We start from the raw sequence: 13171 nt of genomic DNA on the forward strand, positions 1-13171 counted from the left end.
GGTGTGGAAGGGAGCTCAACAGTAGGCAGAGTGATAGGAAGCTTGAAGTTCTCTTCAAGTCAGAGTTAGACCGGTGCTGTAGTGATGGGTTTTGTCTTTTTAATTGTTCACTGTGGTGTAATCATTGTGGTACAGACAAAAAGAAATGAAGTCTGTTTCCTAGAAGTTTACAATTCAAATGAAAGAGAATGAATATCAACCATGAATTAGTCCCCCATGGGCATGAGTTTGAATTGGAATAAATGCCTTTGTTCTTTAGACTCAGAATTCTTGTGTGATGCTCCAAAGCATTGTTCTAGAATCCTGAAGATCCACTCTACTTCTTCATATGCCTATTGATGGGGATAAGCTTTCTGATCCATTGCACATTTTTCTGACTATTAACCAAACTAGAGTTGGTTTTTAAAGTGAGCTATTAATAGTTGTTTCTCTAAAGGATAGGATTATATATATAATATACATATGTGATTCATATATGCACCCATGGGTTTAAAATTAAAAGTCAGAAGTCATTTTATAAGCAGGAAACTATTTACAGCACATAATGGAAGCAATAAGTGCAGTAACTTATCTCAGAATGTGATGCATATGAATTTTATCTCCAGCTGTTCATATTCTAAAGTTTAAAGCTTTTGAGGATTTAGATGTGGGCTCCAACACATAATTTGTGGCAATTGCAAAGAACAAAACTTCATTCAATTATATAGTATCTACACTTGCCACTTTTTTTAGCATCATAAAGTAAAAAGGATCAATCGTTTGATAAAAAATAAACCCCTTATATGTTTCAGATTGTTTTGCTTGCAAAGTGTGAATTTTATTTTATATCCAGCTTTTTCCCCCTGTTGCACCACCTGTGTACAGTGGTAGCGGCATTTGTGTTGTGTGTGCTGTCCAAGGGATAAAGGCCATTTTATAGGCATTTTCCTCATCAGCATTGACACCCTGAACATTGAAGAAACCCTTGGTATACAATAAATCTTCCTTTATAAATGGTTGGCCAAATTTTCAGCTACTGTTTGAGATCACACCAGATGTTCCTTAAACTTCTCACCTACTGAGTGTGGAACACACGTGCACACACACACACACACACACGTCACTCAGTCATGTTCAACTCTTTGTGATCCCATGGACTGTAGCCCACAAGGCTTCCTCTGTCCATGGAATTCCAGGCAAGAATGCTGGAGTGGGTTGCCATTCCCTGCTCCAGGGGATCTTCCCGACTGAGGGATGGAGCCCAGGTCTGCACTGCAGGCAGACGCTTTGCCATCTGAGCCACCAGGGAAGCCCTGAGTGTGGAAGCTGGTACTGAAGTGAGTGGACGCACATTGCGCACCCCTGAAGTCTCTCCAGGCTGCGAGCAGGCTGCCTTTTTCCTCTGGCTCTCGCAGGCTGCTTTCTGGACTCCTGGTCCTTCCCACCCCCCACTCAACATGCATGATGCTCACTGTTTCTCTTCCATCAAGGAAGTGGGCGAATACCCTGAATGTGATGTGGGTATCTGTGGTACTTATGTTGATAATTTGATAATATTTAAGAAATGTTTTAATTATGATTAAAAATAATGTTGAATGAGATATACAATTAGGAGCATAGATCTGTATACAGCTACTATAGCTTTCTACATGTGAGGGTGGAGCACAGTATTGAGAAACTGGAAAACATTTTTAGGTGAAGACTGAAACAGGACCGTAAAGGAGAAATGGTTTAAGGTGAACGAGATCCTGGTGTATAGGAAACGACATGTCTGAACTCCTAAACGAAATGTCTCCTTATCCTAAACCAGTGCCTGCCAATGCAATATAAATTTGTTAAATCCTTTATGGCTTTTAAACACTTTGCAAGGATAGGTACCATACACAAAAAGTGACTAGATGAAACTTTCCACTTCAGAATATATTGTATAGCTCTTTTTTCAGAAAAAAAAAAAAAAAAAAGGAGCCATTCTATGGAACATCATTTAAATCTCCTTTCTACAAAATTCATTGTGTGTGTGTTAGTCTCTCAGTTGTGTCTGACTCTTTGCAACCCCACACACTGTAGCCTGGCTCCTCTGTCCATGGAATTTTCCAGGCAGGAATACTGGAGTGGTATGCCATTCCCTTCTCTAGGGGATCTTTTGACCCAGGGATCAAACCCTGTCTCCTGCATTGCAGGTAGATTCTTTACTGTCCCACCTACCAGGGAAATATATGTAAAATGTAATCTATATATTTTATTAGGAATTATCCAAAATACTGCCTCATTAGGTTACTTGTCAGATTCTGAATTAAAGACCTATGTCATCTCAAATTAATGATGATCAATATTCCCTTTGGCTTGCTATAAACATTAATGTAAAAATGAGCAGGACTATTGATATCAGCTTTGAATAGAAAATACTGAAAGAAATATGTTTCCAATCATAAATTTTATTTAGATTTTTTACAGCGTGCATATTTGCCACTTTGCTTTCTTCATTTTTAGTTTTTTAAAAAATTATTTCAGTATTTTAGTGTATTATTACTAAAAATAATATGTATATATAGAAAGAGAGCAAATGATAAAACAAACGCAGTAAAAGGCTAGAAATTGAAGAACTGAGGTAAAGGATACATAGAAGTTCTTTGTACCATTCTTGCCACTTTTCTGTTAGTTTGAAATTAGTTCAGCATAAAAAGTGGCAAAATTTCTTTTTTCACTGTAATAAATGTACTTAATTCACCTCAAGTACTGATAGCACCCAAAATCACAGATTTTCAACCTATAAGGTTTTCATTCTCTCTTAGAATGAATAACTTCTCAATGGTTTCTTTCCACATGGGAAACATTTTCATAAATATGTACACTCATATGAGCAGTTGGTGAGTAAGAATTCTTTTACTAAAAGACAGACGTCAGGGAATAAATGTATATGTGTGGCCTCTTTCCCCCTGCAAATGTTCTGTAAACAACAAATTCACTTATCTATTAAGTTTTACAACACATTCAGGCAGTGTCAACATTTTGAAATGTTAAAACCAGAAGAAACCTAAGTAGATCATTTATACAGTTCATAGATACAAAATGACCCCCTGCCACTTGCCCAGTGTTACAGGCTGATTAAACAAAGCCAGGGCTGAATCCAGATTTCTGATACCCATCCAAGCATCTTCTCATTAACAAATAAAGTTGAAAAGAACCAGGAACCTTAGAAAGTATTCTCTCATACAGAAGAAAACATGCTCCATCTCATTGAAAGAAAGGAAGAAGGAAGGAGGGAGAGAGGAAGGAAGCGAGGAAAAAGAGGGAGAGGGAGAAAGTATTTTCACATGAAAGGCCAAGGAGAATCAACCTAAATCAGGAAGGAAGGAAGGTGAAGAGAACGGTAGCGCTGAGGCAGGTGGCAGTGGCGGTGACAGAGACGGTGACAGTGGGACAACGTAGAGACTCCCTAACAGGAAGGACATAGACCTCATAGATGCAGCAACTGGAAAAGAGAATATAGCAGAAACAGAGGAGTCCTAGGATGTAACTTAAAGGTTGAAGTGGAAAGGCAGAGAGCATTCTTCCTGTGCCCTAAGGGCCTGGATGGCTCAGTGGTAGAGAATCCTCCTGCAGTGCAGGAGCCGCAGGAGACATGGGTTTAGTCCCTGGGTCAGGAAGATCCCCTGGAGGAGGATGTGGCTACCCACTCCATGTCTCCATTCTTGCCTGGAGAATCCCGTGGACAGAGGAGCCTGGTGGGCTACAGTCCATAGGGTCACAAAGAGTCGGACACAACTGAAGCGACCTAGTACGCATGCAGAGGACAGGAACTCTACCTTTTTCATCCTTATTTCTACTTTCCCCGGTCCCACCTACCCCTAAATATACATGGCTCTATCTGTCAATGGTAGCCACCCTTCCACGCTGCTGTGTGAGCCTGAGGACAGTGTAGTAATCTTGAATCTCTCCTGGGGTGACATCTTGACCCAAAATATTTAAGCTTGTGGTTTAGGCTGGAGCTATGGATGCATCTTCCATAGACTTTCTTTCTACTCTGTCTCTCCACACCTCACACTCAAAATTCATTGCAAAACAAGCAAATCTTATCTCAGGCATGAAGTTTTCTAACAAACACACCTTCTCACTTCCTTTCTCCTTGATATATATTTAAAATGATCCCTTTTTCAAAAGGAATTTGGGGCACCTGAACAGAGTAGGGATTTTAGATGCTAAACAGCTCAGCTTTACTGTAGTTAATAACTCTACTGGGGACTTCCCTGGTGGTCCAGTGGCTAATAAGACTCTGTTCTCTGTGCAGGGGACCTGGGTTCAATACCTTGTTGGGGAACTAGATCCCACATGCCACCATTAAGACCCAGCACAGCCAAATAAATAAGTAAACATTAAAAAACAAACAAACAAACAAAAAACACTCTACTTATCCTCTTTGAAGGTATTTTTAATGTACAGGATGTAACAGAGGACTTTCTGAGTAGTTATATGGGCTACATATTTCCACATATACTTAAAAACAACAATGTTTTGAGATCATAACAGCTATAAGAATACATAATGTATTGTTCCAGGCATAATCATTTTACTAAGAGTGCTTTGTAAATCCTAACAGCATTTTTTTTCTCCATCAGTTTGCCTAGAGATACTAACCAGTGTCTTAAAAGTCTTAGCCCATTGTTTTTCAAGTTACTCATCTCTGCTCTGTGTAACCTGCCACCAAAGCAGTCAGTGGATTTTGACACAAGCAAATAGAAGTGAAAAATGCATTGTTTAGACCTTAACCTTGCACACTTTCCATAGAAAACATACAAAGCCTCTTTGAACTTTGGAGTTGCCATTTAAGCTATAATCTGCTGTCAGCATAATGTGTCTGACAGTCAAGTAATTCTAGGTCTGTGTACATCTCTCAAGGTTACCTTCCAATGGAAAAGCTGTGAAACTTCATTTCACAGTTTCCATTTTTTGTAAGTTTCCATTTTTTTGTACTGGGTAAACTGGATGCCTTTCAGGTGATCTACCTTTCAGAGCGGTGTGTTCTGCCTCATTTTTATGTATTAAGATTTTGTTGTGTTTAAAAATAAATGTTAATTTTTCTCCTGGTGACACTCGAACTGTGATTTGAATTTTATAAGGCTCTAAAAGCAGTGGTTAAAAGATTTGCGTATTAAATGCCCCTCCTGCCGTGGGCTGAATTCTTCCACCAAGATCCCAGATAAATTCTCTTTCTCAGAACCCCTTGTAGTACACTGTACATAGCACTTATCTAACCTGTGTTATCTTGCATTTTAGGTATTTATTTACTAATCATTCAGTTTATCTTAAATCCACTGAGAACAGGGACTTTGTTTTAAACATCTCTTTATCATCCATCACAGTGCTTTATTATAAAGTGTTCAATGAAAATATTTATATTGAAGAATATATTATTGATTATTGAATATATTGAATAAAAAATATATATTCAAGAATATATTAAAATAGTAATGAAAATAGCATGTAACTTCAGTTTGTGAATGGAGGAGAACGTTCTGCCGCAGAGAGTGATTATCTGTTATACTTCCCCAGCAATAGCTGCTTTAGAACCTGAGACCTGGCATGTACCTTCCATGTAAGTGTCTCTGAAGGTCAGAGTTCAGAGGTCATCTATGTCATCTCTTACAGACTGCAGCACTGGGGGTGGGGAAGGATACAGTGTGAAGGCAAAAGTCATAGAAGCAAAGCTGCAGCATGATTCTTCCCGTCCCTTTTGTAAAATAGATCATCGGCATCTATATTGTGCTGGTACTACCATCTTAGAGTAATTGTTGTTTATTGTTTTTATTTTATGCATTTGACATTACAGTATACTCAACCACAAATGATTGCTAGTGTACCAGGTATTTTTACTTTGTTAAGTGGAGATTGTTACTTCCATTCAGTAGATGAGAAAAAGGACATCTAAGAGGAAGAAAATTCCAAAGGACAGGTGGCTAGTTAAGTGGCAGAGTGTTTAATGGACCAGAACCTGGTGGTCGACGATAAGAAAGTAAGAGAGAGAAAGAGGCTGATATCCCCTTGGTTTACGTGGAAGGCCAATAAAGCCCTGTTCTTAGAGCTTACACTGCTGCATGTAGGCACCAGGCGCCCTCTCGAGTGGCTGAAGGCACAGTGTGCCTTGTCGAGAGGGTCTTAGAAGCCTGGGCAAGAAAGTGAGCTCAGCGGGCCTCCGCGCTCCAAGGAATTAGCCTGAAAGAGAGAGAGAAGGAAAGAGAGAAAGAAAGACACGGGGATCCAAGCTCTGATGGAGCAATGGTGTTTTAATCAATATGGTGTGGGCATATATACTGTCTTACAAGGTAGTTATTCTCAGCAAAGATAAAGATTAAAATTCCAGATATACAAAATATAAGACAATCGCTATCATAGAGTTGCGAACAATCACCTTTTACCGTATGGTTCATAAAAAAGAAGAGGGTACTTATCACTGTAATGAGAAATGCCTGGATTCCTCAGCCCCGGGAAAGGCGTGCCTCTCCTCTTAATTCCTGAATACTTAGGAATTAATAAGGGCCAGAGGGTTCCTGACAGATCCAAAACAGCACACAGGAAGCCTCTTGTTAAATGCTTCCTGACGGCAGAGCCCAGATGGGCGCCCGCATGTTCTTGGTTCTTCATCCATGGGTGGCTCCTGTGAACCACAGCTGTTCATCCCAAATAATGTAAATGTCATCATGATTGAAAAGTGATGTTCTTGAGAGATTCAGCATTTCTGAAGTTAGATAAAAGGCTGAAGTTGGGGAAAATGTGACCCTAAGATATGCCCAATTAATATTCTGTCAATTCTTGAGAACTTCCCTGGTGGTCCAGTGTTTGGGACTTTGCCTTCCAATGCAGGAGGTGCCAGTTCCACTCCTGATTAGGGAGCCAAGATCACATGTGCTTCACAGCCAAAAAACCAAAACATAAAAAGCAAGCAATATTGTAGCAAATTCAGTAAAGACTTTAAGAAACAGTTTACATTAAAAAAAAAAATCATTAACAAAAGAAATTATATAACATGACTTTATTACAGCTCACTAGCAACATAGTCCCCCATATCTGGAAAGGTTGAGATTCTAATAGAGGGAATTCTAATACAGGGAATAGAAACTTTTTATTGCTACCCTGAATATCAACAGTGCTGACTTTAATGAACTAGCAGATCTGGAGAGAGAGAAATAAAATGATACCCTCAGTTTCAGGGCAAGGTCATAGGGAGCAATTTTTTATATGTAGAGCAGAATTTTAGGTAATACAGTTTACATATTGTTCACAAAATTTTAAGTATTTCTATGCCTGTCATGTCCCATTATAGAATGAATACCTAAATGAAGATATTGATGCTAGAGTTATTGAATATGAAGATAACCGGCCTCTCCTAGACATGTTTTTGCAGAAGCCAATGGGTTTACTGTCCCTCCTTGATGAAGAAAGTAGATTTCCCAAGGCCACTGATCAAACTCTTGTAGGTGAGTTTTAAATTCAGTATGTCTGCATAGTTTTCATATAATGCAGTCATGTGATTATGAATGGTTTTTTAATTTTTTAAGTTACTTAGTAGAATATTGCTGTTTCAAAGTTTGGACATCTAACTTTAAAGAAGAGGCTTTTGATCTAATACCTGGACGAGTGAATGTTTATAATAGTCTGAAATATTCAGTGATAAACAAATTTCAATATTCAACTTCACCTTATATTATGGTAGAGCCCCAACCATAGGATTTTATGTTAGAAATGACCTTAGAGATCATCCAGCCCAAAATTAGAAATGGAAGGGCAGGGCAACTCTCAGAATGGAAAAGAAAGTAACCCCAAAGTTGTGGGGAAATCATTTCATACTAGTCACTTAATTTTCATGTTAAAATGTACCTTCCATGACATGAAATAACAGAGAACTTGTGTTTGTAAAATTATTGTAGAACTTCCTCTATGATCCTATTGTGTTTCCTGTGTAATCAATAATAAACTATAGCTCCTCTTAGAGAAAAGAGGGACAAAATACCATATGTCTAGGCTCATGGTTTCACATCCAGTTGTATTTCACAAAGCTCTCTGGACAACTTCAAGTACTTGGTTTCTTTCCTCCATTCTTAGACTGTGGTCCCTAGACCAGGGACATCATCTTCCCCCTTGGGAACTTGCTAAAAATGTTAATTCTTGGATCCCACTCCAAGACCTATTGAGTCAGAAGCTCTGGAGGTGGGACCCAGCAGTCTATTTTAACAAACCCTCCAGGTGGTTCTGATGCTTGCCAAGGTTTAAGTACTGCTGCTCTGAATCGTAATGGAATGGTAAAATTCATGATCTCAAGTTTTACCTTACCATTTATAGTTACATTACAAATCTACATGTAGTAGTTATATAAAATTTTCAGTTTTTTCACTGCACATTTTCCATTTTATGGTGAAAGAGATGATTCTGTCAATCAGTATTTTTTGAGGCATTCCAACATGCTTAATCTTGTAGTTAAATTTTTTTCTACAGAAAAATTTGAAGGTAATCTGAAATCACAGTACTTCTGGAGACCTAAAAGAATGGAGCTTAGTTTTGGAATTCACCATTATGCAGGAAAGGTAAGAACTTTGAAGCACTGTGACTGAGATTCTCTTTAGTCTTTTGCTGAATAATAAAGCTATGAAAATTATGGCCCCCAATATTTGCAGATAGTTATAATGACATAAAGAGTCCATCTTTCTGATCCTAAGTTCTGGCTTGGGCTGCAGTTGGCTGGCAGTTTTCCCTTCTTTTAATGATAACTGGGAACCTTTTCTATAAATTGCCTTCTTCAGACTTGAGATCCTTCTCTGTCTACTGCAGCCTTTGTCTCTCCTCATTCCACACAAGAGAAGGTACCAGGCAGGAAGTATGGTCAGATAACTGAGCTGATTAATTAGATAGGATTAGCTGATGGACTGACATGCGGTTAAAGGAACTGATGTTTATATACTGATGGATACACATTCCTATACCAGAGCAAACCTCAGATATGTCGTCCTGCGCCCAGAAGAAGGTTTCTTTTCCTTCTGTAGAGAATAACAGATCTTTCCCTCACAATGACGTTATAAATATTGGAGGACTAAGAAGATATTTAATCAAGAAGGGGAATTCATAGAAATACATAAACAAATAGAAAACAGAACACCAGGAGTTCTGTTCTAATAGAACTTCTATGTCAGTCAACATTCCAGACTTTTGTCATTGAAAGCAAAATCTACCTTAAATATTTTAGTTATAGCCTTTCTCATAATTTTTGGCACATGATTTTATAAATAAGTCTCCTTTAAAACAATCATTAAGAATTTCCTATAATCAGTTTATCCAGTTATTTTTTAACTATATTAGCCTTCTCAGGCTGCCATAACAAAAATACCTCTGGCTGGGTGTCCTAAACACCATGGAAATTGTATTTCCTCACAGTTCTGGAGGCTCGAAGTCCAAGATCAAGGGGCCAGCAGATCTGGTATCTTGTGAGGCCTCTCTTCCTGGTTTGCAGGTGGCTGCCTTCTCTCTGTGTTTTCACATAGCCTTTTCTTTATGTACATGTAAGGAAGAGAAAGAGATTTCCTGTATATCTTCCTCGTATTATAAGAACACCAGTCCTATGGGCTTAGAGCATCACCCTTAAACCTCTTTTAACCCTCCTTACCTTCTAAAGACCTTGTATCCAAATACAGTCACATTGGGGGTTAGATTTGAAACTAATTTTGGAGGGATGAAATTCACCTCATTAAAAACAACCACATTGAACCACCCTACCGAAACTTTGGGGTTACATTGATCTTTAAAAATCTTACAGTTATTGAGAAGTGCCAGAAACACAAAACACCCACAGTATATGTAGACCCCGCCACTGTGGAGCAAATTCTATAAAGGCCTTTTCACTGCAGGTGAATCAATTATCATAGAAATGAGAATACCTTTCTGGCCCCAACCCTCCAAATAGAGATAGGAAACACACAACATTTCCACTATAATAAATGGGAGGAATCAAACCTTTTTGATTGTTTCCACCCAAATAAGATCAGTGAGGCACAAATTTGTCTCTGAAAATAGGTAGTGTAAACCTGAAGAGGTCCACATTTCTAGCCAAGTTGTAGGGATTGCCTTTATAAATCTTTGTGTAGCTGTCACACAGCACTGAGTAAGCTTTCTATATGTATCTATTAATGTGGGCTTCCCCTGGTGGCTCGGATGGTATGCAATGCAGGAGACCTGAGTTCAATCCCTGGGTTGGGAAGATCCCCTGGAGAAGGGAATGACAACCCACTCCAGTATTCTTGCCTGGAGAATCCCATGGACAGAGGAGCCTGGAAGGCTACAGTCCATGTGGCCACAAAGAGTCAGACACAACTTGAGTGACCAACACTTCTACACTTTCACATGTATCTGTTGATAATGATAATGATGATGACGTTGATTGTGACAGTGTTGGTAACATACTTTATCAACAGGTCATCTATAATGCAAGTGGGTTCTTAGCTAAAAATAGAGACACTCTTCCCACTGATATTGTGCTCCTTTTGAGGTCATCAGAAAACAGTGTAATTCGACAACTAGTCAACCATCCTCTGACAAGAACAGGTAAGCTGAGGCAATTTCCATCCATTTTGTTTGTATGTGTGAGTCGGTTTTTAGTTTTATAAAGAAGCTAGGTTTCCAGTAAAGTGTTTGAAGTGCTCACCAGAAAGTTTGGTGGTATTCGAGCTTCTCATTAGAAGAGTACAGTCACCCCCAGAGAGTTTAGAATTATCTGCTGCGTCAGGAGTGGGCCGTGTGGGATGATGCTTCAAGATTGCACAAGTTTAGTGAGTTCTGCCTTGTTGATTAAAAAGTCACATGCCTTTGTTCCAACCAACTATATAATCTTTCCATTTGCTTTTAAGTACAAAAAGTGTAATTTGGTTTGTTTTTCTTTATTGGAGTTTAACATTATTCTCTGCTTATAGTTGAGATATAATTCAACCATAGCTTATAGTTGAGGCATAGCTGACATAGAATGAGCAGCACATACTTAGACAGTAAAATTTGATGAGGCCTTGACATACATAGACTCCTGTAAAACCATCACCACAGGTAATAGTGAACAAATTCATTATCCCCAAATGCTGCTTCCTCTTGAGTCTTTATGGTCCTTCATTCCCCTTCATGCCCCTATCTGATTGTTTCAGCATCACTTGTTAAAAAGATTATTCTTTTCCCTAGTTCATTGCTTGGGCATCCTTGAAGAGATAGAGAAGGAGAGAGAGACTGTTTATTTCTGGACTATATTGTGTATCACTGATATATGTCTGTCTTTATGCCAATAATATACTTCTTGATCACTGTTAGCTTTACTAAAAATTTTGAAATCAGGTAATATAAGTCACCCAGCTTTGTTCTTCTTTTCCAGAGTTGTTCAGGTATGATTATAGTTCTTTGCCTTTCCATGTAAATTTAAAATGAGTTTGTTAATTTCTACCCAAAATGCTGGTGAGACTTTGATTGGATTGCCCTGAAGCTATAGATTAGTTTGGGGTATCTGCTATCTTCATAATATTGAGTCCTCCAAGCAGGGAGCACAATATGCTTATTTTTCAAGTCTTCCTTAATTTCTGTCAGCAGCATTTTGCAGTTGTCAGTGTACAAGTCTTGCATGTTTTCTGTCAAATTATCTGCTATCATATCACATCCTATGCTCTAATAAATGGTGCTTTTTAGTTCAAATTTTGTATGTTACTAGTATATGGAAATGCAGTTGGTTTTTGTGTATTGATCTTTTTCCCTACAATGTTGCTAAACTCATGTTAGGGTAGCTTTTTTTTGGTTAATTCCATAGGTTTTCTACATAGATGGTGATGTCATCTGTGACTAGAGTGTTTGCCCTTTCTTTTTCATTCTTTTTATGTTGTGTTTCTTCATATTGCCTGGTTGCACTGCCCGGAATCACAGATGCAACGTTGAATACAAGTGGTGAAAGTGAACATTCTTGGATTATTCCTGATCTTGGAGGAAGCCTTCAGTTTTTCCCCATTTACTATGATATGTTAGCTGTAGATTTTTCATAAATGTCCTTAATCAGGAGGAAGTTGCTTTCTGTTTCTAGTTTCCTAAGTTTTTATCAAGCATGCATGTTTGAATTTTGTCAAATGCCCCTTCTCCATCTACTGAGATGATTATTTGTTCTTACTTTGTTTTGTTTTTAAAATCTATAAAAATGGTTAGTTGCATGTATTGGTTTTTGAACATTATACTAACTTTAATTCCTGGGAAAATCTTGACATGGTCATGATGCATTTGACTATGTATTGCCAGATTCAATTTGCTAACCTTTTGGTAAGAATTTTTGCATCTATGTTCATGAGGAATATTGGACTGTAGTTTTCTTATAATTTTTTTTCTGATTTTGAAATCACAGTAATGCTGGTCTCATAGAATGAATTGAGAAATAATGCTTCCTCTTCAATTTTCAGGAAAAATAGAGTGAATATTAGTGAGTCACTCAGTTGTGTCTAACTCTTTTCGACCCCATGGACTATACAGTCCATGGAATTCTCCAGGCCAGCATACTGGAGTGGGTAGCCTTTCTCTTTTCCAGGGCGTCTTCCCAACCCAGGAATCAAACCCTGGTTTCCCACATTGCAGGCAGATTCTTTACCAGCTGAGCCACAAGGGAAGCCCAAGAATACTGGAGTGGGTAGCCTATCCCTTCTCCAGCAGATCTTCCCAACCCAGGAATTGAACCAGGTCTCCTGCATTGCAGGCGGATTCTTTACCAACTGAGCTATGAGGGAAGCCCCCAGGGTGACTATTATTTGTTTCTAAATGACTTTGTTGAATTCACCAGGGATGTCAGCTGAACCTGAAGGGTTTTTGTGTGTATGTGTGTGACAAGGCTTTTAACTACAGATTCAACTCTTTGATAAATACAAAGCTATTCAAGTTATTTTATTTTTTAATTGGCTTTAGAGTAGTTTTATCTTTTAAGAAAACTTTGTTTAATCTGTGCTGTCAAATTTATTGACATAAAGTTGATAATAATCTCTTATTATCCTTTTGATATTTGTAGATCATGAGGTTATATCTGTTCTCTTATTCCTGATAAAAATAACTTGTGTCCTCTCTCATTTTGTTTTTGATAGATTTTCTAGAGGTTTACCAACTTTGTTGATATTCTTGAAGAACCAACTTATAGTTTCACTGATTTTACCTA

At 38.2% G+C, this 13171-nt stretch overlaps 1 protein-coding gene across 1 annotated transcript in view; it reads left to right on the forward strand.

The window, feature by feature from the left end:
• The window catches only part of MYO3A (myosin IIIA), a 173339-nt gene that overhangs the window by 109943 nt on the left and 50225 nt on the right, over positions 1-13171 (forward strand). Inside the window, exons 20-22 of the mRNA XM_020911656.2 lie at positions 7298-7451; positions 8467-8555; positions 10434-10563. Coding sequence (XP_020767315.2) covers positions 7298-7451; positions 8467-8555; positions 10434-10563 — 373 coding nt within the window. The remainder of the gene's footprint in view (positions 1-7297; positions 7452-8466; positions 8556-10433; positions 10564-13171) is intronic.

Source organism: Odocoileus virginianus, chromosome 9 (genome assembly GCF_023699985.2).
Source record: "Odocoileus virginianus isolate 20LAN1187 ecotype Illinois chromosome 9, Ovbor_1.2, whole genome shotgun sequence".
In the NCBI taxonomy this organism is placed as follows: Eukaryota; Metazoa; Chordata; class Mammalia; order Artiodactyla; family Cervidae; genus Odocoileus; species Odocoileus virginianus.